The 27,179-nt window shown below is 42.9% G+C and overlaps 1 protein-coding gene across 2 annotated transcripts in view; it reads left to right on the plus strand.

The window, feature by feature from the left end:
* Nucleotides 1-27,179, plus strand: part of Adcy2 (adenylate cyclase 2) — a 373,487-nt gene that overhangs the window by 257,758 nt on the left and 88,550 nt on the right. For both annotated transcript variants that reach the window (XR_007109132.1, XM_047555883.1), the window contains exons 6-12: nt 12,411-12,522; nt 15,461-15,588; nt 17,407-17,565; nt 18,456-18,588; nt 19,881-20,057; nt 22,154-22,197; nt 25,636-25,716. Coding sequence is in view for 1 of the 2 variants with exons in the window: in XM_047555883.1 (XP_047411839.1) it covers nt 12,411-12,522; nt 15,461-15,588; nt 17,407-17,565; nt 18,456-18,588; nt 19,881-20,057; nt 22,154-22,197; nt 25,636-25,716 (834 nt within the window). In the remaining variant the exon portion in view is untranslated. The remainder of the gene's footprint in view (nt 1-12,410; nt 12,523-15,460; nt 15,589-17,406; nt 17,566-18,455; nt 18,589-19,880; nt 20,058-22,153; nt 22,198-25,635; nt 25,717-27,179) is intronic.

The following is a 27,179-nucleotide window of genomic DNA, read 5'->3' on the forward strand; positions in this document are numbered from 1 at the left end:
CTCATTATGTTGATGATGTGGTACTTTTTGTTTTTTGAAACAGATAGTAACATTTTTTATTAAATAGTACAGTGGATCAAAAAGTATGGAATAGCTCTTGCCTGCTATGTGATTGGGAAACCGTTGGCACCTAATATAGTATCAATTCTTCTGGTAGTGTTTAAACTAGTGCAAAGGTTACTCAATAACCTCTCCATTGGGAAACAATATAGTATCCTAGGCCACGTGGCTACATACAAATTATCACCTCACAGAGCATAGAGGTTACATAGCTGGAATCACCAAATTGTGCAATGTTTACAACACAGGAAAGTTAAGAAAAATATAAACTGCCAAGAGATTATGCTGCTGTTTTTCAGACATTTTAACCATGGGGAGGCAAGCAGAACATCAACTAGGTTGGCAGCCCACAGTGCAGCTGAAGTGCTTAGGGTGATCACCACAAGGCTTGGGTCTCACCAGGGCAAAATCCTTCCCAGTTCTCTTTAAAATCAGGACAAGAGTAAAACTAGACCAAATGGGACTTGGCTGACCAGCACCAAATGTGACTTTGTGGGTCAACAAGGGAAGAGAAATAAATGATTCTCTTTGAAGGCATACTGCATAAAATATTTTTGTGGGGCCACCTCGGAATTTCCATCAGACACAGCAACACAGTACTTTCTGTGCTAGCTTCATAGTGATCTCCACAAGTAGCCCATGTATAGCACGTATCCACCTCATTTTTGTGCTTTGGTGGTGTTGGTTTAGTTTTCAGAGACTGTGCTTGATCAATAGTTCAACAGCAAATGCCACCACAACTGAATTTTGATAGGGTACCTGTTAGAACTGGGTCCTGGCCTGTGTACCCCTGAGTCCAGATTCTCCACCTCGGGCAGCTACCTCTTGGACCAGCTGCTTTAGGTAAAGGTTTTGAGGCTCATTAATGAAAAACAGATTTAACTAAAACCTAAATACTTCGCAAGGATAAATCTAATTTAACATCACATCTTATAAAAGTTCTATAGAGTCAATGGCATGCATGACCCAAGCATACACAGATATAAATGCACAATAAGAAACTTACTTTGGGAAAGAGATAATAGAAAAATCAGTCAAAAAGGAATAAGGTAGCACCAATGGATAAGTGATAGGAAAAACTAAATGCTTCGAGAAAGTTCATATGTGCTAAGGAATGCCCTGGGGTTTGTAAGCATTTTGTCTACAAAATTAAGAAGAAACATTCAGGTATCTAACACGATGTATGAGACTACCAATCACTCCCTCTGGTCTTAACTGTGTGAAATGCCACAGTGCCCCTCCCACGCCAGGAAATGTTCTTAAGACACTTATTAGGTACTCAAAGCATGTCAGTGCAGCTGTATCTAAACAGGATCACAGCAGGTCTTTGAGTAGCTGTGTTACCACCCAGGAGCAAATACACCTGCACAAATGACAGAGCACCCAGCCCCAGGCAGCTAGTGAGCGGTCCTCATGCAATCTCTCTTAGTTATCAATTCCTGTATAGCAATTATCCCCAAATTTAGTGGCTTACAACAACCGTAGACTTCCTCACAGTGTCTGTAGTCAGGAATTTGGGAGTCGCTTATCCAAATGCTGTAGGCTATGCTCTGCCATGAGGACACAGGCCAGATATCGGTCGGGGTGCTAAGGGATCAGCTTCCAAGGGGGCTCCTCACACAGGCTGTTGTCTGGAGGCCTCAGTTCCTCTAGTCCTCTCCCTAGGCCACTTGAGTGTTCTCACATCATGGCAGCTCACTTCCTGCAGAGCAGGGGATCCAAGAGATCAGATGAAAGTCCTAATGCCTTTTAGTACCTGGCAGGAGATGAAGTGTATGGGCCCATCTTGAAGCTGACTTCCGTGCCCCCTAAGACAAAGGATTGTGCAAACTGCCTGCATTTTGCTCACAAACTGTCTGGAATATATTTGTCATGTAAGTTTAGTTTAAATTCTCAAAATATATTTAGGATCTAGAGTAACTGAAATCTTAAAGACTTGCTTAGATAACATGGAGTACCCCTTATTTTGAAAATAAATCTGAAAATGTGGTCCTTTCATCCTAGAACAGGTTATATATAAGCAAAGAAGCAGACTCAATGCATAGATGATGCAGAAATGCAGAGTTCAGTGAATATCTGAGTGCTTTTTTAAAAATTAGAATTATTAGGTTTCTAGATAGTACTAAAAGATTAGCTACTGCCTCTTAGTTCTTCCCTTGACCATTCACTGAAGAAAATGCTTTTTCTTCTGTCAGTAGCATTTGATGTTTCCTAATAACATCGTATCAGTGTGCTTTTTCTTCTCTAAAGAAAAATAATAACACCATATCAGTGTAAAAACTCAAGTCCCGTGGCCTCCTGATTCTCCATGGCCTTTCTGTGAGTCATGCCCACCAGTTCTGAAATGTTCACAAACTCACCATATCTTTAAAAACAGTTCAATAAAAATAAATAAAATAAAAACAAACACACTTCCCTTAATCTTATGCACCATTCAACTCTCCAACCACCTCTCTTTCATATCCCAAATTCTAGAACGATTTTTCTACACTCTCTGATTGACCTTCCTTATTTTCTCGCCCTCCTGAAATCGCCACCTTCTGGGTCTAACCCCACCAAGCCACAGAACTAACTGGCCAAAGTCCTCCCAGCTTGTCAGCATCCGCATCCCTTCGACCAGTCGGGTGTCCTTGGCCCCACTGACCTGGCCCATTCCCTGAGTCCAGCCTCTCAGTGTGTCAGTGTGAGCTGGGCTCTTGGCTCCTCGGTTCTCTCCAGCCACCCCACCCCAGGACTTTAATCCCCATGTAAATAGGCAAGGACAGGAACTCTACAGGACTGTCTGTGAGTGGGGTGTCCAAGACAGCACCATCAAACTAACATACCTCTGTTGAACTATTCATCTCCCCTAATGCTTGCTGTGATCTCTACAAACCTATGTTCCTAAATCTCATTTTACAGCCAATTGCTTATTTTTTAAAATTTCTCTGCTGCCAAATAACCTGTATACCCGCTTAAGGTATCTACAGCTCACTCATCCCTGGGCTGCTTTGACCATGACCTGTTCTGACCACAGGAAGCAGCATGGACTTCTGAAACAGAGGAAATAGAGTCTGCTGCCACCTGATTCTGCTTTGGGTCAGACACTTTCTCTGAATGGGCAGACTTAATCCTTCCTTTTGGACCACAGCTCAGTGTCAGCTATCCCTGACTGCCTCTGCAAGGGATCATGGGAGAAGTAGGGGGGTTAGGGGTCATCTGGGCAGATGGAGAGCTGCACCCCAGCAGTCCTGGTTTTCCTGGGTCTGTCAGAGGTCTCCCATGCTGCTGTCCATCAAATCCTTCTCCCAAAGTGTATGAGTCAGGGTTCTCTAAAGGAACAGAATCAACAGGAAGTGTGATTATAAAAGGGGATTTATTAGATTGGCTAACACAACCAGAAGCTGGATAATCTGCAATGGCAGTCTGCAGCTGGAAGAACCAGCAGCTGTGTAATCCAAGACACAGAAGCCCTGGAAAAGGAAAGATCGACAGTGCTACCCTAGTCCGAGATCAAGACTTCTGGAAACTACCTGGAGAATTGCTGGCAGAGTCCACTTTGGAAGAGTGAAGAAGTGAAAGTCTGATATCCTCAGATGATGGAAGCAGCGATAAAGAACCTGGTCAAGAAAAGCTGAGGGGTTTTCAAGATGGCGGCCTAGAGGGCGGCTGCATTTCATGTTGCTCCAGGACTCAGGATTCAAAAGAGGAGATAGTGAGTGACTTGGGACCAACTCAAAGCCGCCGGGTGAGTCTCCCTTTGAGGAGGCGTCCCGGATGGGGCGGTAGCCCCAGAACGCAGGGAACTTTGTGAAGTAGAGTTGCCCCGCGAGACACCCTGCCCCCGCTGGAGCAGTGAACACAGACAACTGTGAACTTTGCAGAGGAAGCTGCTCAGCACAGCGCTTGGTTTTGGAGTAACCTGCCGGGCTTCGGCGGCTGCCCAGAGGAGGGGCCGCATAGGCAGGCGATTAGGTGCAGAGCAGGGTCCCAGGTCCTATGCAGCTTTTCAGTGGAAGAACTGCAGAGTCAAGCTGAGGGGGAGAGCAAAGGTTCCAGGACTGCGGGCAGGTTCTCTGAGGAGAGGCAGCCTAAGGAGACTCATCTGCGAAGGGTGAGGCTCCCAGGCCCAGGAGATAGGTCCAGGCCCCTGGGAAAGTTGCCTGGGAAGGCTGCCCTGCCCAGACGGCAAGATACCCTTCTCCCCGCTGGACAAGTGAACACGGACAGCTGGGAACTTTGCAGAGGAAGACGCTCAGCACAACGCTTGGTTTCGGAGCAACTGGCTGGGGCTCTGGCTGCTGCCAGAGGAAGAGCTGGGTGGCGAGCTGTTTGGACTCAGAGCAACCTCCTGAACAACGGGGGGGCTGTCCTGAGTAGGTGGAGGTGCACAGTGAGTTGCCCACACAGAACACCGGTGGCTGCCTGGAAGAAGAGGCATGTGGTGGGTCGCTGGGGCTCGGAGCATCTGTACGAGGCTCCAGGTGGCTGCTCAGAGGAAGGGTCACATAACCAGGCAATTAGGTGCAAAGCACAGTCCAGGGACCTAGGCACTTTTTGGTGGAAGAGCTGCACAGAGACAAGCTGAGGGGCGGAGCGAAGGTTCCAGGACTACGGGCAGCTTCTCTGAGGAGGGGCAACTAAGGAGACTCGTCTGCGAAGGGTGAGGCTCCCAGGCCCAGGAGGTAGGTCCGGGCCCCTGGGAACGTTGCCTGGGAAGGCTGCCCTGCCCAGGCGGTAGTTGTGGACTGAGGGGAACCTCCAGGAGGGGAACTGACCAGCGAGACCTCCCCACCGGGTGAGTCGTCCCCGCCAGGTGAGGTTTTCCCACAAGGACGGTAAAACCAGAGACACAGGCCCAAACAGGCCTTGCCTCAGCCCGCAGCCTAGTTCCCCTTTGGTTGACCACTGGTCAACAAGTGGAGGCACCTCTGCCCTCTAGCAGGGAATATACCCCACCCGAAGGCCACCACCCCTAGAGAGGCAGTTTCTTCGTGGAGCTCCGCATTATCAACTTCCTCCAAGACTTCAGGCTGCTGAAGGATAAGAGGGGATATACTAGCAATCTTCAGGGACATTATAAGTCAATAGAGGAAATCTGCAACATCTCTGCAGTCCACTGATACCTGAACGACATGAGAAAACAAGGGAAGAAAATGCCTCAAACAAATCTAGATGTTACATCAATAAAATCCAATGACAGTATGGCAGAAGAAATGTCAGAAAGGGAGTTCAGAATGTACATAATTAACATGATAAGGGAAGCAAACGATGAAATGAAAGAGCAAATGCAGGCATTGAATGATCGCACCAATCGACAGTTAAAAGAGCAAATACAGGAAGCAAAAGATCATTTCAATAAAGATTAGAGATATTGAGAAAAAAAACAAACAGAAAACCTTGAAATGAAGGAAACAATGAACCAAATTAAGAACTCCATAGAAAGCACAACCAATAGGATAGAACACCTGGAAGACAGAACCTCAGATATTGAAGACAAAATATTTAACCTTGAAAACAAAGTTGAACAAACAGAGAAGATGGTAAGAAATCATGAACAGAATCTCCAAGAACTATGGGATATCATGAAAAGGCCAAATTTGAGAATTATTGGGATTGAGGAAGGCTTAGAGAAACAAACCAAAGGAATGAACAATCTATTCAATGAAATAATTTCAGAAAATTTCCCAAATCTGAAGAATGAAATGGAAAATCAAGTTCAAGAGGCTTATAGGACTCGAAATACACAAAATTACAACAGACCCACACCAAGGCACATTATAATGAAAATACCTAACATACAAAATAAAGACAGAATTTTAAAGGCTGTGAGAGAAAAGAACCAAATTACATTCAGGGGGAAATCAATACGGATATCAGCAGATTTTTCAATCTAGACCTTAAAAGCTAGAAGGGCCTGGAACAACATTTTTCAAACCCTGAAAGAAAATGGATGCCCACCAAGAATCTTATACCCAGCAAAACTTACCTTCAGATTTGACGATGAAATAAAATCCTTCCATGATAAACAAAAGCTAAAAGAATTTACAAAAAGAAAGCCAGCATTACAGAACATTCTCAGCAAAATATTCCATGAGGAAGAGATAAAAAACAAAGAAGCAAATCAGCAAAGGGAGGAGCTATCCTAAAGGAACTCTCAAATAAAGAGGAACCAAGTTGTGTCAAAAATAAACAAATAAATAAATAAAATGAGTCAAATGACCGGGAATACAAATCATATCTCAATAATAACCCTGAATATTAATGGCCTGAATTCATCAATCAAAAGACATAGACTGGCAGACTGGATCAAAAAGAAAGATCCAACAATATGTTGCCTGCAAGAGACTCATCTCATAGAAAGAGATACCCACAGACTAAAGGTTTGAAAGGATGGGAAAAAACATACCATGCACATGGACTCAGCAAAAAAGCTGGGGTATCCATCTTCATTTCAGATAATGTGGACTTCAAGCCAGTGTTAGTCAGAAGGAATAAAGAAGGACATTTCATACTGCTTAAGGGAACCATAAATCAGCAAGACATAACAATCATAAATATCTATGCCCCAAACAGTGGCTCACCCATGTATGTTAAACAAATCCTTCTCAATCTCAGAAACCAAATAGACCATAATACAATAATACTAGGTGATTTTAACACGCCTCTCTCACCACTGGACAGATCGTCCAAACAAAAATTGAACAAAGAAACCATAGAACTCAATAACACAATCAATAATTTAGACTTAACAGACATTTATAGAATATATAATCCAACGAAGAGTGAATACACTTTCTTCTCAGCAGCACATGGATCCTTCTCTAAAATAGACCATATATTATGCCACAAAGCTAATGTTAGCAAATACAAGAAGATAGAGACACTACCTTGTATTCTATCAGATCATAATGGATTGAAATTAGAAATAAATGAAAGAGTAAAAAACAGAAATTACTCCAACACCTGGAGATTAAACAATATGCTATTATATGATGAATGGATAACAGAAGATATTAGGAAGGAAATTAAAAAATTCTTAGAGGTAAATGAGAACAAAGAAACATCATATCAAAATCTCTGGGACACTATGAAAGCAGTACTTAGAGGAAAATTTATTTCATGGAGTGCATTCAATAAAAGAAGTAAAACTCAACAAATAAACGACCTAACACTACAGCTCAAAGCCCTAGAAAAAGAACAGACCAACACCAAAAGTAGTATAAGACAGGAAATAGTTAAACTCAGAGCTGAAATCAACGAAATTGAAACAAAAGAAACAATACAAAAAATTGACAAAATAAATAGTTGGTTCTTCGAAAAAATAGACAAAATTGATAAACCCTTGGCTACACTAACAAAGAAAAGACGAGAGAAAACTCAAATCACCAAAATTCAGAATGAACAAGGAAATATCACAACAGACACGATTGAAATACAAAACATAATTAGAAGCTATTTTGAAAATCTATACTCCAACAAAATAGAAAATTTCAAAGATATCAATGTTTCTAGAGACATATGAATTGCCTAAACTAAACGAGGAGGACATACACAATTTAAATAGACCAATTTCAAGTAATGAAATAGAAGAAGTCATCAAAAGCCTACCGACAAAGAAAAGTCCAGGACCTGATGGGTTCTCAGCCGAGTTCTACAAAACCTTTAAAGAAGAGCTCATTCCAATTCTTTTCAAAGTATTCCATGAAATAGAAGAGGAGGGAACTCTCCCAAACTCATTCTATGAAGCCAGTATCACCCTAATACCTAAACTCGACAGAGACACATGGAGGAAAGAAAATTTTAGCCCAATATCCTTAATGAACATCGACGCAAAAATTCTCAACAAAATTTTAGCAAATTGCATACAAAAACATATTTAAAAGATAGTGCACCATGATCAAGTGGGTTTCATCCCAGGGATGCAAGGTTGGTTCAACATCAGGAAACCAATAAATGTAATTCACCATATCAACAGACTTAAAGTCAAGAATCAAATGATTATTTCAATAGATGCAGAAAAAGCATTTGATAAAATACAGCACCCCTTCATGCTCAAAACACTAGAAAAAATAGGGATAGTGGGAGCATTCCTTAACATTGTAAAGGCCATCTACGCTAAGGCCATGGCTAGTATCATTCTAAATGGTGAAAAACTGAAAGCATTCCCCCTAAAATGTGGAACAAGGCAGGGATGCCCTCTTTAACCACTCCTATTCAATATCATCCTTGAAACTCTAGCCAGAGCAATTAGACAGACCAAAGAAATTAAAGGGATATGAATAGGAAAAGAAGAACTCAAACCATCCCTATTTGCTGATGATATGATTATATACTTAGAGGAACCAGGAAATTCCACCAGAAAACTTTTAGAACTCATAAGTGAATTCAGTAAAGTAGCAGAATGTAAGATCAATGCTCATAAATCTAATGCATTTTTATACATAAGTGATGAATCTTCAGAAAGAGAAGTTAGGTAAACTACCCCATTCACAATAGCCTCGAAAAAAATAAAATACTTGGGAATCAATCTCACAAAAGAGGTGAAAGACCTCTGCAATGAGAACTACAGAATATTAAAGAAAGAAATTAAAGAACACCTTAGAAGATGGAAAGATCTCCCATGTTCTTGGATAGGCAGAATTAATATTGTCAAAATGGCCATACTACCAAAAGTGCTATACAGATTCAATGCAATTCCAATTAAAATCCCAATGACGTACCTTACAGAAATAGAACAATCAATCATGAAATTCATCTGGAAGAATAAGAAACCCAGAATAGCTAAAGCAATACTTCACAGGAAAAATGAAGCAGGGGGTATCGCAATACCAGAACTTCAACTATACTACAAAGCAATAGTAACAAAAACGGAATGGTATTGGTACCAAAGTAGACAGGTAGATCAATGGTACAGAATAGAGGACATGGACACAAACCGAAATAAATACAATTTTCTCATACTAGACAAAGGGGCCAAAAATATGCAATGGAGAAATGATAGCCTCTTCAACAAATGGTGCTGGGAAAATTGGAAATCCATATGCAACAGAATGAAACTAAACCCATATCTCTCACCGTGCACGAAACTAAACTCAAAATGGATTAAGGACCTTGGAATCAGACCAGAGACCCTGCATCTTATAGAAGAAAAAGTAGGTCCAGAGCTTCAACATGTCGGCTTAGGACCAGATTTCCTCAACAGGACTCCCATAGCACAAGAAATAAAAGCAAGAATCAACAACTGGGATAGATTCAAACTAAAAAGCTTTCTCTCAGCAAAGGAAACTATCAGCAACGTGAAGAAAGAGCCTACAGAGTGGGAGAAAATCTTTGCCAATCATACTTCAGATAGAGCACTAATCTCCAGAATCTATAAAGAACTCAAAACACTCAACACCAAGACTACAAATAACCCAATCGACAAATGGTCTAAGGAAATGAACAGACACTTCACAGAAGAAGACCTACAAGCAATCAACAAACATATGGAAAAATGTTCAACATCTCTAGTAATAAGAGAAATGCAAATCAAAACCACCCTAAGATTCCATCTCACCCCAATTAGAATGGTGATTATCAAGAATACAAGCAGCAACCAGTGTTGGCGAGGATGTGGGGAAAAAGGTACACTCCTACATTGCTGGTGAGGTTGCAAATTAGTGCAGTCACTCTGGAAAGCAGTATGGAGATTCCTTAGAAAACTTGGAATAGACCCACCATTTGACCCAGCAATCCCACTCCTTGGCCTATACCCAAAGGACTTAAAGTCAGCATACTACAGAGATACAGCCACATCAATGTTCATTGCTGCTCAATTCACCATAGCTAAATTGTGGAACCAACCTAGATGCCCTTCAGTTGATGAATGGATAAAGAAACTGTGGCATATATATACAATGGAATATTACTGAGCCATAAAGAATGATAAAATTATGGCATTTGCAGGCAAATGGATGAAATTGGAGAGTATCGTACTAAGTGAGATAAGCCAATCTCAAATACCAAAGGAAGAATGATCTCGCTGATAAGTGGATGATGACACATAATGGGGTGGGGGAGGGGTTAGTTTTAGGGTAGGGAGGGGGGCAAGAATGGAGGAAGGAAGGACTGTATAAAGGGAAACGAGGTGTGGGAGGGGTGGGGGAAGGGAAAAAATAACAGAATGAATCAACCAACATTGCCGTATGTAAATTTATGATTACACAAATGGTAAGCCTTTACTCCATGTATAACAGAGAAACAACATGTATCCCATTTGTTTTTACAATAAAAAAAAAAAAAGAAGAGCTGAGCTTGCATCTGCCTCTGCTTCTATTCCATCCTATTGGGCGGTGCTGCCCATACTTAGGGAGGGGCTCCACTTCAGTTCGCTCTCCCACGTGCCAATCATTCCTAGACACACTCAGAGGACTCTTAATCATGGCAGCTCTTAATCCCATCAAGTTGACAATTCAATTAACCACTATGCAAGGTGAAGCCATGGACCATGCTGAGCTCAAGAAGAAGAGATCCTTCCCTGATCTGGCAGGGGCTCTGCTGCTTGGTGCTGTATTATTTTTTTGTTTTGTTTTTGTTGTGGTAAAATATGCACAACATTTACAATATTAACCATAAGCACTTTCATAACGTTCTGCAATAATCTCCACCATCTACCCCAGGACAGTTTCTTCACTCCACACTGAACCCCTGTCCCTGTTCAGCAGCAGCACCACAGGGCCCTCCTTCGGCCCTGGCAGCCCTGTTCTCCGTGCTCTCAGTGGTCTGGCTACTCTGGGCCCTCACTCAGGAGGAGGCCTGCAGCGTTTGTCCTTGGTGCCCGCTTTTCTCACTTAGCACGAGACCTTGGAATGCTGCCACACGGGCCGGACCTCGGCTCCCTTTACCAGCTGACTCCCTGTTTTCCGTATACACCATGTTTTGTCCATCCCCTCATCTCTTGAGGCGTGTTTGTGTGCTTTCTTTCTTAGCTGCTGTGAACAGAGCAGCAGTGAAGGTTTGTGTTCATGTCTGTTCGAGCCCCTGATTCCAGAGCTTCGGGATGTGCACCCAGGGGCTGGATCACAGAAGCACCTGCGATTCTGTCTAGTGCTTGGAGGAGGGAGCGTGGCATTTTCTGCGGGGGCATTGTCTTTATGCCAGAGCAGCACAAGGGTTCCAGTTTCTCCACTTGCCCAAGACTGTTCTTTTCTGTGTCTTGCTGTGTTTCATAAGGTTTACACAATGACTATGAAATGCTCATTATTTTTGTTTCATGGTGCATCTTGAGCCAAAGCATATTCAATCTAAATGTCCAAGCACCAGGAGGAATTAGGTTTCTTTATAAGAACTTTCTGAAAATCAGAAAATGACTGCTGTGTAGAAAAGGCAGTCATGCACACTGGGTGCTGTGTGTCCCTGTTCAAGCTCATGCACAGTCGGGACAATCGCACAGCAGCCTCTGCCATCTGCACCTCCCGGAAGGCACAGTGCAGCCGTTCCCACAGGGACGACCCTGGACACCTCAACAGGTAGTCCTCGCACCCGCCTTCTTTTCCAGCTCTGTTGTGTTCCTTATGAAGCTTGTCAGAGGGTCGTTAGACATTCATCGATGCCTTTGCTCATCAAACGCACCAAGGCAGCTGAAGTCCGAGATTAGGAAGGGACCCCCTGTCTGCTTCATCCTGGCAGGTGGTGCATACTCCAGGATCACTTGTTAAGTACTCTTTTTTAAAAAGATTATTGCTGGGTCTGGTGGTGCATGCCTGTGATCCCAGTGACTCAAGAGACTGAGGCAGGAGGATCACAAGTTCAAAGCCAGCCTCAGCAACTTAGCAAGGCCCTAAGAAATTTAGCAAGACCCTGTCACAAAACAAAAAATAAAAAGGCCTAGGGATTCAGCTCAGTGGTGAAATCCACTGGGTTCCATCCCCAGTATCAAAAATAAATAAACAAACAAACATTATTCCACTTTTTCCTTTGAATCAGTACAAACAGGATTGGGTTTTTTGCTTCCACCTTGGGCATTTTATAATACACACCGTGTAACAATTCAAGTAATGACATGCTCAATTTGTCACCAGAGTTTCACAAATGTGATGGAAGTTAGGATGCAGCACATAAACAGAGCAGAAAGGTGACCAGAGACCCGAGAGAGAGGCCAGCACAGAGCATGGGTGAGGCGGGACTTCCCTGCCCAGTAACTCTTCATTTTAGCTACAAAAACTTGACACTAATAAAGAACTTACGTGGCAGTTTAACAAAGGTTTGCACACTGCCTCTCCTAGAAAATACGAAGTATAAAAGTCATCATACTCACATAATGAAAAGCCTGTCATGGTTGTCTTAGCAAATGCCACACTTTAAGTCCGGCCCCCCCTGTGTTCCCGCAGCATCTTGTACGCTGACATCGTGGGCTTCACGCGGCTGGCCAGCGACTGCTCCCCGGGGGAGCTGGTGCACATGCTGAATGAGCTCTTCGGGAAGTTCGACCAGATCGCCAAGGTGAGCGTGTGATCTCCCCTCTGCTGCCAGCCAGGGAAACCTGCCTCCCTTCTCTGCCTTCCCCCATCCACCTACTTTTTCCATAAAAACACCCTTCGGGAGCATTTTTTGTAAAATTATCTGGTTTTATTTGCCGTGGAACCTTGATGAGTCTCAAGCCTGTAACCAGAATGAGAAATGTCATAACGTCTGATGATCACCCTTTGTGGATTTTGGGGACTTCCGCTAGTATGTAAGTCAGCGCACATGTGATAAATCCATTCAGCGCGAGGAGATCCCACTTGCCGTTCTCAGCCTCGTGCTGTTGGGAGACACTCCTGTGGGCATTTCCACGTTTGGGACCTGCTGAGGTCCCTCTAGCTCATCCACCTTAGCTATCCTGTGCCCATGATGTTAAGGGGACTCTGCAAGACCACTTAGAACAGGACACATACCTTCTGCAAGCCCTGCACTTACTACTGTCTCATTTTCATCTGGGCTTGTGTGCCACTTGTGCAGACGTGCAAGCTCAGGGCTGGCCTGGCCTTTGCTCAGGAGTCAGAACTTGCACAGAGGAAATGATGGAAGGTCCTCCGAAACCACACTGGACCTTACTTGTTGGAACTTGGAGGGTTGCTGGTGGGACTTGCCGCTCTTTCCTTCCCATAAAACATTTCCGGTCAGCCTAATTCTATGAAATGTTCTCAAAAAGTAGTTGATTATACTTATTAATTTGGTTACTCACATGTGGAAGGGATGGTCCTAAATTTAATTCGCTGTGTGATTGAGCTCACTTTTTAACAATACCGGGCGTTCCAGCCAAGTGTCTTAGGAAGAAATCTGGCCTGCAGATGTTGGCGTGATCACTTTTGGGTGCAGCTCCCCAAGTTTGTCACCTTCAGCTGCCTGGCAGCTCTCACTGGGGATTTTTAAAAAATCAGTGAGAGGCTAGATCTGCTTGCCTCCTCCACCAACACAAGAAGGAGCTGAGTTTCACAGGTGGTCATTTATGGAAAGAGAATTGCTGAAACTTAAACAATGACCTATAGGTTTTCATTAACAAAACGTCCTTGTTGGAATACCTACCTGGTCATGGCAGGAGGCATCAGCCCAACTGTGGCTGGTGGCAGCAGACACCACTCTCCACATAACACTCTCTGCTTTCTGGGAGTCTCAGTGTCCACATTTTCCCTTTGTATAGAGACAACAGTCATATTGGAAAGGGACACACCCTACTCCAATATGACTTCATCTGAACTAATTTTATGAATTAATTGCAAGAAGTGGGGCTAGGGAAGAACAGAGTTACTCTAGATTAGGGAGAGGGCAGTGCAGGGAGGGGAAGGGGTATGGGGGTAGGAAGGACAGTGGAGTATCTCATGTGCATGTATGACTGCATGACTGATGGGATCCTGCAACATGTACAGTCAGAAAAATGAGAAATTACACTCCATTTATGTATGATTTATCAAAATGCATTCTACTGCCATGTACAACTAATTAAAACAAAAAAAAATTTAAAAGAATTCTATTGTCACATAAGATTAGATTCAAGTATTGAATCATAAGTCAGCTTATGAATTTGGGAGGACACCACTGATCATGCTGAACAGAGATACTCTGTGTGACTTCCTCTAACCAAAGGAACAGAGGAATGTCCAGGCAACATCTGAGTAGAGCCTGGGTTGACATGGTCCATCCAGTGTCATTCAAAATGGCAGCACACTCTGGACACCAGTTCATGGCTCACAGTTGGAAAACATGAACGTAATGTCTGGGCAAACAGTAGCCCAGTCCACTGAGCAAATCCTGTGTGAAGCACATCACTGTAAGCCAGCTTTGTAGACTCCGGATGTCTATTTAGGAAGTGCGGAACAAGAGCCTGGCTAATAAGTAATTGTTTGCCTTTTTCTTATTTATGATATTTTTATTGCAATTGATAGTGCTATAAATAAGAAGAAAAATATGTCACAGCTTGTGAGCTATTAGGGAAAGAAATATGTCAAATCTTCAAATATTAGGGAAAGAAATATGTCAAATCTAACTCGTGCTCAAGAGGAAAAAGATATCATGTTTCTGATATATTTGAAATTGTTTAGTTTATACACAAACCTGTGTTAGCATTAAAGGAAAAATTTTGTCTTTGGAACATCTTTGTTTTTGTTTTATTTTACTGAAGAGTCTCTATGCTGATTGAAAAGGTTAGGATTGGATGGGATATAAGATCCAGGACTGGGGATAAATCTCAGTTCGTAGAGTGCTTGCCTCACAAGCACAAGGCCCTGGGTTCAATCCCCAGCACTGAAAAAAAAAATTGATGCATATGTGAGTGTAGTTAGTCTAAGTATTTTAATATAAATACAACCCAGTCTCAAAAAAAATGAGTTGGACAAACTTTATATTAAAACATTTTAATATAAAATCAGAATTAAATTTTAAATTACTTGGCAAGGTTGAAGAGAGGGCTTGTTAGGCTATCAAGATGTTTATCAGACGCTCGCTCGTGTCTGCAGGTAAAAGTCAGCTTCAGGTATAAAATAAATGAAGAAACCGCAGCCTAGCAGGGAAGGACATAAGATTCTAAGTCCAGTCAAGCTCTGCCATCTCCTTCTACTCTGAAAGCTCCTCTGCAGCAGATGCTGTGTTTCCCAATCCGTGTTTGGAGATGTTTAGACTCAAGAGAAAGATCTGCTCTTTCCTCCTCTGCTTCTTATAAGTGTGATGTTTTCTCTGTTCTCCCTTTTCTTCACCTTCCCTTGGTTGTCCTGATTTCCAAATGGGCACGGGGTCAGAGTTGGTCATTCTTGCTGGTCAGTAATGGGAGACCCAAGTTCTCATTTCCATTCCCACCTGCCCCATCTTTTGGGGCTGTGCCAGTAGAACAAGGCTTGATGGCATGGGTGACTGAATCACCACAGCAGCTTATGATGCAAATGGATTCTGTGATTTCTTCTTGCAGGAGAATGAATGCATGAGGATTAAAATTCTCGGAGATTGCTATTACTGTGTGTCTGGACTTCCCATCTCCCTCCCTAACCATGCCAAGAACTGCGTGAAAATGGGGCTGGATATGTGTGAAGCCATAAAGTAAGTGTCCTGCTGAGGAAGTTTTTAGTTTTTTGACATTTAACCATATATTTAAATATAAATATGCAGTTACCCATTTATTGGTATGTGAGTAGTGCAGTCCAAAGTAAACTTCTATAAATGTTTGCTATTGTTATTATTAGCCTTATTGAAACTGAATTAGAAATTTATGGAAAGATACTGGTTTGTTTCAAAGGTGACTTTTAAAAAATCTGATTATTTTCTTTGATCCTAAGGGAAAATCTGTGCTGTGGCATCTCTCCAATTTCTGATGAATAATATGATCACATACACTGTAAAGGAAAAATGGTTTTTACCATGAGACAGCAATTAATATAAAAATCCAATCCAGAATTACTTCATTTGGTCAACAATGCTGAGCTCTATGAATATAGTTTCAATTCCCATCTGTTTTCTGCGTTATCTCTAGTTTTTTTTTTTTTTTTTTTTTACTGTATTTATATAGAGAAGATTTACTTGGGATAATAGTATCAGTACCATTGACAGATACAGGGTAAACACAAGGTGAAAGACGATTTTTGTTGGTAATACCATCATCTTTCTTTAGTAATGCCCTTTGTAGATGCTATTCTTAAATGAGAAAACCTTTTGTTTGCTGGTTGCATAATTTATGGACATTTTATTTGGATTTTTGGATCATCTATCTCAGTCAAGATATTCTTTTCTTATCCTCCACAGGTTTTTTTTTTTTTTTTTTTAATCTAAAAAGGGTTGAAAATATGTGCTTGATGCTTGATGTTCTAGCTCCTTGTCTGCAGGTTAGAGCAGGTAGGGCCAAGTGGAAATTAAGAAGGCCAGTTGTCACTGGGCTTGCCCCTGGGTATGCTGGCTACCATGTGGAAGTGACTAAAATGTCACTTAGTGACATCCAGGGAAGGGGAACGGAGCCCCGGCTTCAACCCCAGAGGCCACGATCTCCCTGGGGGAGAAGAGACCAGCATGTGCATCCTGATCCATTAGCTCAGTAGTAGATTACCACGGGTAACCACTGGGCAGATCAGGAACGGGAGGGAAATAGAAGTGAGAAGGGAAGAGTAGTCACTGCAGACTCCCTTTCCCTATACAAAATGGATTTGGCTAAAAGAAATGAACGACCCTTACCCGGCATTTCCATTTTCCCTATTGAAGTTCTCCCCTTGTCTCTGTTAATGAGTTAGTAACACAGCCCTAAAATATGTTTAAACAAGTTTTTGAATTAATTTCCTTTGCGGGATACGCTATGCATTATTACAACTTTTTAAAAAGCCTTTCTTCTGTTCTTCATTAAAGAATGTGCACAATTGAAAAGCTTTAATCTCATGATTTTTTTTAAAATTCTTTATTCAAGCTAATGTCATTACCAAACTCTCAAACTGTATTCAGTTCTCTGATTAGCTGAGTATTCACTGGGGGCAGGCACCACAGGGAGCACTAGACTGGCAAATGGAGTCTGAGACCACCCCAGAGGCTACAAGGCATTGTCAGAGGACAGCAGGGGGCAGCGCGGGGTAGCCAGGAGTTTGATGCGTGTTATTTGACAAAGTACAACTACAGCCCAAAAGCTGGGTCATCACCAAAATCTGGCCTGATCTGGCTTTACCAGCCAGAGATTGGAGCTGTGGGTCTAATCCGGGAGTGGCTGAGAAGAAAAGCCCTTCCTCTTGGCTCAGAGCAGTGATCTTCTGCCACGGGAAGAATTCATGGCAGCTTTTCTGACAGCCTAAAAAATTCGGAATAATAAAATGTCAGGGAAATTGGCCAAGAGTGAAGGCAGAAGAGGATGTTATTGAACTGTGATATCACTTCCCTCCTCTTTAGGAAAGTGAGAGATGCTACCGGAGTTGATATCAACATGCGCGTGGGAGTGCATTCAGGGAACGTCCTGTGCGGTGTGATCGGTCTGCAGAAGTGGCAGTATGACGTGTGGTCACACGACGTCACCCTGGCCAACCACATGGAAGCTGGAGGGGTCCCTGGGTAAGGACAAACCTTGGATTTCTGTCTTCAAGTTGGCAGCAGAATTAGAGGTGACAGGTCAACAGGCTAGTAACTGCGGGTCTTTGATGACTTCTCTTGCTACATTGGTGTCACATAACTCAGGTCCAGTGGCATCTTATAATAATCAGATAAACAGGAATCTCAGACTGAGGATGTGGCTCAGTGGTGGAACCCTGCCTAGCACCAGCAAGACCCTGGGTTCCATGCCCAACAAAGAAACAAAGAAACAAAAATGCAAACTCTCAAGTCCAGATTGGTCAACAGCAAGGGCTGTGGGTATCAGATGCCTAACAATGACCCTTAGATATGTGTGTATTTATGAATAGAGACTGTGTTAACAGTGTATTAAAATGCAGTCCAGATGTGGTGTCTCTCTAGTGCTGGACCCTACCTGGGACAGCAGCACTGTCAAAATAAGCAGCTGGGCACCCACCCATCTTTGTTAGAAATTGAACAAAAGAACCTGGATGCAAGGGCCATGCTTTGGGAAGCATGAGCATAAACTCTGAGAAGGAAAGTCCACACTTACACCACTCAACACTTCTGCTAAACACCTGTGACGTGCATCTCGAAAGATAACCTCACATGCAAAAACTCAACATGGTCGCTTTTTCTCTGCTATGATTTGCTTCATCTCCCCTGCAGGATTCTGTGAGTGCAGAGAAGCATCCATCTTAGTAGCTCAAGGCCTTTAGGAAGTCCCCCTAAACAGTGGTGGATGGAGTGTGGGCTTTAGTTTCAGTCAGTCACCCCAGAACCTGTTGATCTTCATTTGGAGAGAAATTGTTGCTGAAATCACAGACGATAGAACATCCTTGTTCACATTTGCCCTTTCATATCTTGACTGTGCTTTTAACGTGGAATTTCAGACGAGTTCACATTTCCTCTGTCACCTTGGAGCACTTGAATGGCGCTTATAAAGTGGAGGAGGGAGATGGTGACATTAGGGACCCATATTTAAAACAGCACCTGGTGAAAACCTACTTCGTAATCAACCCCAAGGTCAGTACCATTATGAAGAGTCTGTGATTAACCTTTTATTTCTGTGATTAAAAGGGAGGCGGGGCAAATTATTAATATAGGTGTTTTTAGTCAGCCAGTGTAATTCCTTGCTAGTCTTTGTCTCTAAAATGACTTCAAATGCATTTAGTGGCTTAATGATGAAAGATGTTTTGCAATAGTAAATTCAGATGTTTATTAAGGGAACCCCCAGGGGCCGTGTGTGGTGGGGTGGGATGAAGGTCGCTGGTCTGGGTGGCTGTGTTTCCCGGTCCAGGTCAGCCAGAGTGAACGTCAGCGATGCTTCCCGTGAAGGGCTCGCAGCAGGCCTAGCCTGGAGAACCATGAGCGGGGAAGTTGAATAAAGAGAAAGAATTTCACCCATGCCTTCAAAGGATGCAAAAATCTAATGAGATGAAATGGAATTGACACATAAGGAAAAGGGAGGGAAGAAATCTTCTAAAGATCAGCAAATCTTCCACATCTGTTTGTGTGAGAACGTGCACACGTGAATCTACATGTTTCCTCGCACACTGGAAGTATCCCCATCATGCAGAAGGCCGCCCAGCCCCAGGAGCAGGAAGGAGCTCCCCTCACCAGGTTAGGCCAAGCAAGGGGCTCAGAGCCCTCGCCCGCTCCTCTTCTCAGCACCCTGCCAAGTGACAGCACCACAATCATAGATAGGACTCTGAAGCTCTGAGGCCCCCACTCACACAGCTGCAAATGGTGAAACCTCAGCAAGAAAGACTGCTGAACCATGAAAGCCTGTATCTCAAAATCAAGACCAAGTTTGTGGATTTAATTCATGATAGCAAAGCATTCCTTTGGAGACAAATTTCCAGCTGGCTTGACTATTGGTCTGGAGGTAGATGAGGTGATGCAGCAGGAACTGTCGGGTGACACAGGGATGCAAAGATGCATCCAAAGAACGCTGTGTTCCTGCAGGACGACTTAGCACCAGGAACACCCCAAAGCCAGCTACCACTTCAGAAAAACACAACCACCAAGAAAAAGCCAAAGCAGATCAGCAAGTTCTGTTGAAGAATTTACTTTATGCAAATGTCTACTATTGCATCTGTGTTTTTAAATTGCCGGTAAATTTTTACTCACTGAAATAACGTCACTCTGCTCAAGTAGCTTGTTCCCCAGTCCCAGTGAAGGCATTGAGGGCAGAAGCCAAAGAGAGTCAACAGGCAGTGCTGGAGGAACCGGGTTGGTCAAGAGAAGTCGGAGCAGGAAGGAGGAGGTACGGGGCTGTGGTGCTGCAGGTGTAACACTTTGTCTTCTGTCCCAAGGGAGAGCGGCGGAGTCCCCAGCACCTCTTCAGGCCTCGCCACACCCTGGACGGAGCCAAGATGAGGGCCTCTGTTCGAATGACCCGGTACTTGGAGTCGTGGGGGGCAGCCAAACCCTTTGCACATCTGCATCACAGAGACAGCATGACCACTGAGAACGGCAAGATCAGCACCACGGTAAGCTCGCTTCTGCCTCCAAAGGTGTGGTGGGGAGTGGGGGGAAGCTGGTTCCCCTAACATAAGACCTGGAATTTCCTGCCAGAATAGTTCTGGTCAACAGTGAAACCAGCTTACAATCCTCCTGGAGGTGACCTCCAAGTTCTCTGCTCAGGTTCTAACATAGAGTGACATTGCACTTCAACTTCAAGACCCGTCCCACATTCCTTACCACTGATAGTAGCAATCAACTGTAACTGAACTGTTTTTTAGACAATATCTCTTTTGTGTCATTAAGCAGAGAACATGGAGCATCCCAATACAAAGGTGAAGGCAGGATATCCTTGCAGTTTGAGCAGCACCGTCGAGATGGCTCAAAGCTGCTCTCTCGGCCCATGGGCTGCCATGCACACTCCTAGAAGAGGTCCAAGCTGGAGATGAGCTGAGAGTGCCATGTTAGGTGATGTTTGAGGCCATGGAAGTGAAGGAATCATCAAGAAGAGAGTGATCCGAGGAGAGAGGCCTGGGGCACCTGAGGCCGTCCAGCATTCAGACCTATTAGCAAAATTACTCAAGGACCCTAGAACCCAATTGCCAATGAAAATTTATACTGCTAGCAGTAGCAATGATTTGGAGAATTTTGCCTTGGTATTGCACTTATCATCAGTGCTCAGGGCCCATAACTCAGTCTCCATGGAGACTTATTGTATGCCAGCAATTATTTGGTGGGTTGATTGGTTTTTAAGAAATAAGAATAATTTATAAATATTTGCCTGTGGTTTTCCATGCAGCTTCTCATGTATTCCTGTTGGGGAAAAGGTCTGACTTGTCTGAGTGTGTTTTGTTGCTCCGATGGCTTTTTTCTTATTAGTCTTTATTGCGCTCTGACTTTAGATTGACTGTCCCCCTTGCTATCTGACTGGGAACACAGGAATGACTGCAGACTGACTTTGGTCTGGAGAGACATCCTAGTGAAAATGCCTGCTTTAAGGTTGGGCTGGAAACAGCTTCCAGTTTCAAGAATCTGTGCAGAACCTGCAGGGTCTCTTGCACAAATGCAGTTTTCTTAACTCTCTGGTCTTGGTCTCACCTGTCACAGGTTCAGTGCCAAGGCTTATATCACCTTAGCAGAAATCAGCACAGACATCTTAAGAAAGTCCCGAGTCTGTGCTTAGTGCGTGGAGTCCAACCCACTTTCCTGAAGCTGTGTCTCTTACTCATTTTCAGAAAGATTCCACTGTAGTTAGTACTGATACATTTCAGGGTGGAACAACCTTCATTTCTTTTATCTAATCCCCTTTGCAGAATCCATCTACTCAATGTTGAATAATGCATTGTTTTAACTTATGTAATAAGACATGGAGTGCAATTACTTATTTTTAAAAATCTTACATTTTGTGTCTAAATACAATTCCTAAGATAACCTTGGAAATCAGAGCAGCAAACACAAGTTTCAAAAATTCCTTGCTCCAACTTTCATTTACATTTCCTACCACAAATGTTTAGAAGCAAATCTTATTTTTCTCATGTTTCAAACTAATACTGGGCAGTGAATTCTCCATCAGCAAACTTTGACCAGTGTCTCCCTTCCATGCCTCTTCCTGGAACTTCCAGAACTCTTCTGTTGGTACCTTCTTTTCATCCTGTGTTCCATGACTCCACAGACTTCACCTAGGGTACCATTTTGTAGCAACTCAGCTCAAAGATAAGGTGCCATGGTAGATCTTGCAATTATGTTTGTGTTTTAAAGCACCTTCTAATTTGTCTGATTTTCACATGATTTTAAGTGGCTCAGAGTAACCCTAATAATGGTTCTCTGCAGACCATTGCTGAAAATCAAATTTGCAAATATCAGGATGTAAAGATTTTAAAATCAGATGATGGTCCTGATACTTCCAACATCTAGAGTTTATAGATGACACCACTCTCCAAATATAAACAGGGCTTTTAATCTTGATTCATATTTAAAATTGAGCTCTTTCTTCACACAGGCAATGATTCATTACCTAAATGATACTTGCCATGATAAAAGAAAATACAATATATATCATTATTGTTGCAATATTCATCTTGAAAAATGTTCTTGGCAACTAATAAACTTTTTTTTTTTAATATAGGATGTACCGATGGGTCAGCATAATTTTCAAAACCGCACCTTAAGGTATGGTATAATATATCTTGGACTAACTTTCCAAGACTTCCTGCTTTTTACTTCTTTCTGAGAATAATTGTCATCAGCCGTAGTCATTTCAAAGCCTTCTTCTAAAAGAGCAGCTACTTGTGAAAAGCCCTATTAAATTGCTTCCACCTTCTAAAAATAAGATTGTTAGTGTCTTGTTATTAGAATTAGGGGAGAAAAAGGAAAAAAGCACCTTGTGGTCACCTTAGACTCGCAAGTTGTTTTCTTAACATGACTCTTCTTAATACCAGGATGTAGTAAAAGAGTGGATGGGCTTAAAATGAGTACATTGCTTACAATCAATTACTGGGTTCAATCCTGAAGGCTGAAGTAAATCCATCCTTTCTGCAGTAAAGTGAGGAGCAGTCTGCCCTCCTCAAAATTCCCCACAAGTGTCCCCGGGTGCCCATCCCCATCCATGATGAGACTCACATGCACTATCCATTTTTGATCCTGTGTTCCTCTCTCCATCGGGCTCAGCATTACTATAAATTTTGTTTGGGAGTTCACCAAACTAATCCTAGGAAGCTAGAATTAAGCCTGTATGGTGTAGGACCCAAAGCTAAGGTGACCTCACTCTCCCACAGAGGTCAGAACAGGTGGCATTGCTAGGTTTGCAAAAACGAAGGAACAGTGGGAGATTTGACGTTTTTTCTTGTAGAAAAAGCCTTGTACCCAAGTAGAAACTGAACACATGCAGAGGTACCTGCCAAAGCATGGCAGTAGAGCCCCTTTTCCAGAATGCTGCCATGCGGCTTTATGTGTAGGAAGGACCTCTAACTTCTGTTTCATGCAACTGAAGTCTTAACTTTAAGATGTAGCACCTTTGGCCCTCATGTCTTATGCCATAAGGATAATGAGTTCTTAGACTTCTGAAGCGTTATTTTTTAAGTGGCATATACTGTACTAAAGAGCTAATCTTAGCAACATTAAGGACCCCTGAGGATACCTTGACAAAGCAAGACCTTAAGGCAGTAACACGCTAGTACATGTATGAGCTGCTGTTCCCAGAATGTCACAGACTTCCTGTCACTTTACGGCATCTGTGTCTCTCTGCCTACAATTCTGCTGTAAGAGTCTATTTGTTGAGATACAATGAGAAATGCCTCAGGGAACCCCCTGTTCTGGGATGGGCGCAGCCAGGAGCATGATGACCACCAGCTCTTCCCAGCCACACTGAGCCGTGGAGACACACAGAGGAAGGGGAGAGAGCGAGGTCCAGTGCTGAGCAGAGCCCAGAGGCACATGCTGGGCAGGAAGCCAGGGCTCGTGCGGGCTCCATGACTCAAGTCTGCACACCTCACCGCCAGGCGTCCCGCTGGTGCTATGGGCTTCTTCACTCCTTCTTCTGTGGGCCTCCAGTCCTCCTGGAGAGAGTGCTTCTCTGGTCACGCTCACCTGGCTTCCTGCCACTTCCCAGCTTGGTGACATGGGCTCTTATAAACCTCCCTGAGACTCCAGCCTGGCCCGGGGCAGGTATCATGTGGCCTTTTCCGTACCTCCTTAGAACAGCCCAGGTATTTGGGGGACAAATCTGGGAAGAAAGCTTGAGAGAAAGAATAGTAACAAATTGGAAATAGGGATTGGGGTCCAGAGCAGTTGGAAGACCCACCGTGGGGCCAGGGAAGTGTGAGGACAGAGAAGCAGCAGTGCTGAAAATTTTCGAAGCAGAGTCCTGGCTGATGGATCAAGCTCTCCTGACGAAGAGACGACCATCCCTAGGATGCCCTACCATCTTCACAGCAGAGGTCGCAGGATCATAGACAAGAAAACCATATGTCCGTTAAGAGTCTGGGCAGATAATTACTGAATTCAAATCATGCGTGCTACATGTGTTTACTGGCTGTGTCCTATGTCCCATTTGTGATGCTGGACTCTGTGTGGGCGTTATCTAAGCTGGTCCTAAGCAGTTTAGCAAAGGCACACCTTTGTAAGCCTGAACATCACATTTTTGTGAGCCTCAAGGTACCGATGGTTTCTTCTTAGACTTTGCAAGGCTTTATGAAAGAGACAGCACCAAACTGAAGTCAAAAGACTGAAGTCTAGTTGTGGAACTTATCAATTAAAATCAAGGGCCAACAGTTGTACCTCACATCGCTTGGGTTTCCTGACCCCTGAAGGAGGATACGTGAGCTGTACTATGATTTTTAAAGTTCCTTGCTCTTTAACAAAGAACAAAGGGGCTGGGCATCCATGGTGGGGCATATGCTGAGCACATACAAGACGCTCAGGACCAAAAAGGAAAAGAAAGGATTAAAAATAATTTTATCTTGTTCAAATGGATTGGAATTTAATATGCTAAAACCTCTTAATTTGGTTCTCTTGTCGGTGGGTAGATCCCTTGGTATCATTCTGGGTTTTGAATGAGACTGTCCTCTGCCTGTTTGAGACAGGCAGGAGCAGAGGGCACAGACCCACACACACAGGATCTGGGATTGAAAAACCCATCGTCTCATTAACAACAATCCTGTGAGACTTAATTACAGAGAAATGATAAATTTGACATTGCACACCTCAGGCTATTCCTATCTATATCAAGAGGCAATTCTGATCTCAGAAAAGTGTTATTTTTATTACAGATTATAACATCTATTCATTTAATAATTAACCAATCAAAACATACAAAATCTTCACCTGTCCAAGACAGAGGCCAGTCTTGGTCAGCCAGCCGGCGAGGGTCAGGCTGTGCTGCCAACCTTTGCAGTAGATATTTAACTTTTAAAAATAGGTATTAGTTCACTTTTCTCCTTTACATCACTCTTGTGAGAATTGTCAACTTATCTTTGGGGAGCTCTTATTATTAGGTAGCATAATTCATTTAGAAAACATCTCATGGTTAAGAATTATTTGTTTCCGAGACCAAATCTGCAAATGTCAGTGGGTTTTCTGTGAGCGGCACTTTTGAAAACAGAGGAACATGGAAATACATACAAAGAAGCATCAATATTCCAGAAATAAGACTACTTTTGCAGATTCTTGAAAATCTGACCAAGGAAAACCTGAGAGAGAAATGCCTATTTTATCAGACAAACCAGATTTTAACAGGGGAGTTTCCAGAGCTAGTGTACTCTCCCATCAGGCAAAGCTTGAAGGTAGCAAGTCAGGGGCTAGCTCGTCTCAGGGGAAAAAGTTCTTTCATCTCAGATGCCATGCATGTATCTTCAGCATTGATTTTCAAAGCCTGTGCATTTCACTCTCTGAATGAGAGGCCAACATCTTCCTGAACCAAACACTCAAGTCAACTCATTGAGTCTGAAGAGTGGGTCTAGACTGATAGGGAAAAGCATGCTCATAGGTTGCTTTCCTTTTTCTTTTTTCACTTTATTAACAAAGTTAAACAGAAGTTTTGACATCATAGGAAAATAGACCTGATATATGCTTTAGTACCAATACTCTTACTGAATTTGCTTTTCTATTTAGAACCAAATCACAAAAGAAAAGATTTGAAGAAGAATTGAATGAAAGGATGATCCAAGCAATTGATGGAATCAACGCACAAAAGTGAGTACCTGATTATCTTAAATTAACTCATTTTAACCCTATTATTTAAAAATAATGTAATTTTTTTAAAGTTCCATGGTAGGCTCTGCAATATTTATCATGACAGAACCAAACTTTTTGAGACAAATCATTATTTCACTTCAGTTGTCCTTCCTGATAGCTTTTATTAATGGTATTTCTTTCATCTTTAAAAAAAATTAATCCCTGCCTAGAAAATATTTGCCAAGTCAATTACTAATAAACAACATGAAAGGTAATCATAGAATATTACAGCCTCATGTGTTCAGCAAGAAATGTTTATAAAAGCTTAATAGGGCTTCCATATGGGGAAACCTTCAGATGGTATCCTGTGCCACTGTTCATTCAGGATGCATCAGTTCCTCTGCAAAATTGGCAAGTGTTGAGATACCCACTGTTCTAGATCCCAGGAGAGTGTTGGAATCGGAATTCACAGAAAGCAGTGGGAGGGAGACTCATTCACTCAGCCCGTGAAGTCAAAATTGCTGCTATAGTTTTAAATGATCTAAAAGATGCAGAGAAAAAATAATTTAAAGGAAGTGTCAGTTCCAACCTCCTGGGAAGAGTGATTACATCCATCCGTCTTTGCCTCTCCTGAGGTGGCTTGGCACAGAGGCACCATGAGGAACGGGAGGCAGGTCAGTCTCTATGGTTCTGGCACGCATTAGACACTCGATGGATCATTGCAAAATTGAATTAGAGTGGACAGGGGTAGGTCCACATAAAAACCTTCTCAGAAAGGTTACATTTTTACAGAAAACTACTAGATTCTTATCCTGAAAGTCAGCTCTTGAAAAGTGTAAATTATTCTCTACGACTACCATAAAGTTACAGGGCCTCAATTAATACATGGCTTTGCAAAATCCATGTCTGTTCTAGATTGTTCCATATAAATATTTAGAATATTTATAGGGGTTATGAAAGAATCACATGTAAGGGGTGTGTGTGTGTGTGTGTGTGTGCGTGCATGTCCATGCAGTGCTGGAACATGGACTGTTGTCTTCCTGTGCTGCAGTAGACAAAGTCTCCCACCTCCCAGGGGGCACACAGCAGTGCCTGGACAGATGCTCTGCTTTCTCTGGCACCAAGACCAGTGTGAAAACAGCCTCACCTCCACACCAGTCAAAATATTGAATGTCACAAACCAGGAAGCAGATGATTTCCTGTGTCCTACACCTGGGGAAACTTCTGCTTCCATTTAATGCAGGGGAAGGACATCATTCACCTGATACTCTGTGACCCTCCAGACTAATACAGGACATTAGAAGAAAGGAAATCTTGACAAAGCTTAACTGCCAATAATAATAGCAACATTCAAAACCTGATCTCTAAAGTCAGCCTCAGCCTGTGCTCATGCAGAACTCCTGTCCTCCTGAAACACGTCTGTAGCCACCTTTGGAGCATTCCTACTAAAGGAGTCCTTAGAAAGTACAGTTACTGGCTTT

This window comes from Sciurus carolinensis, chromosome 6 (genome assembly GCF_902686445.1).
Source record: "Sciurus carolinensis chromosome 6, mSciCar1.2, whole genome shotgun sequence".
NCBI lineage: Eukaryota > Metazoa > Chordata > Mammalia > Rodentia > Sciuridae > Sciurus > Sciurus carolinensis.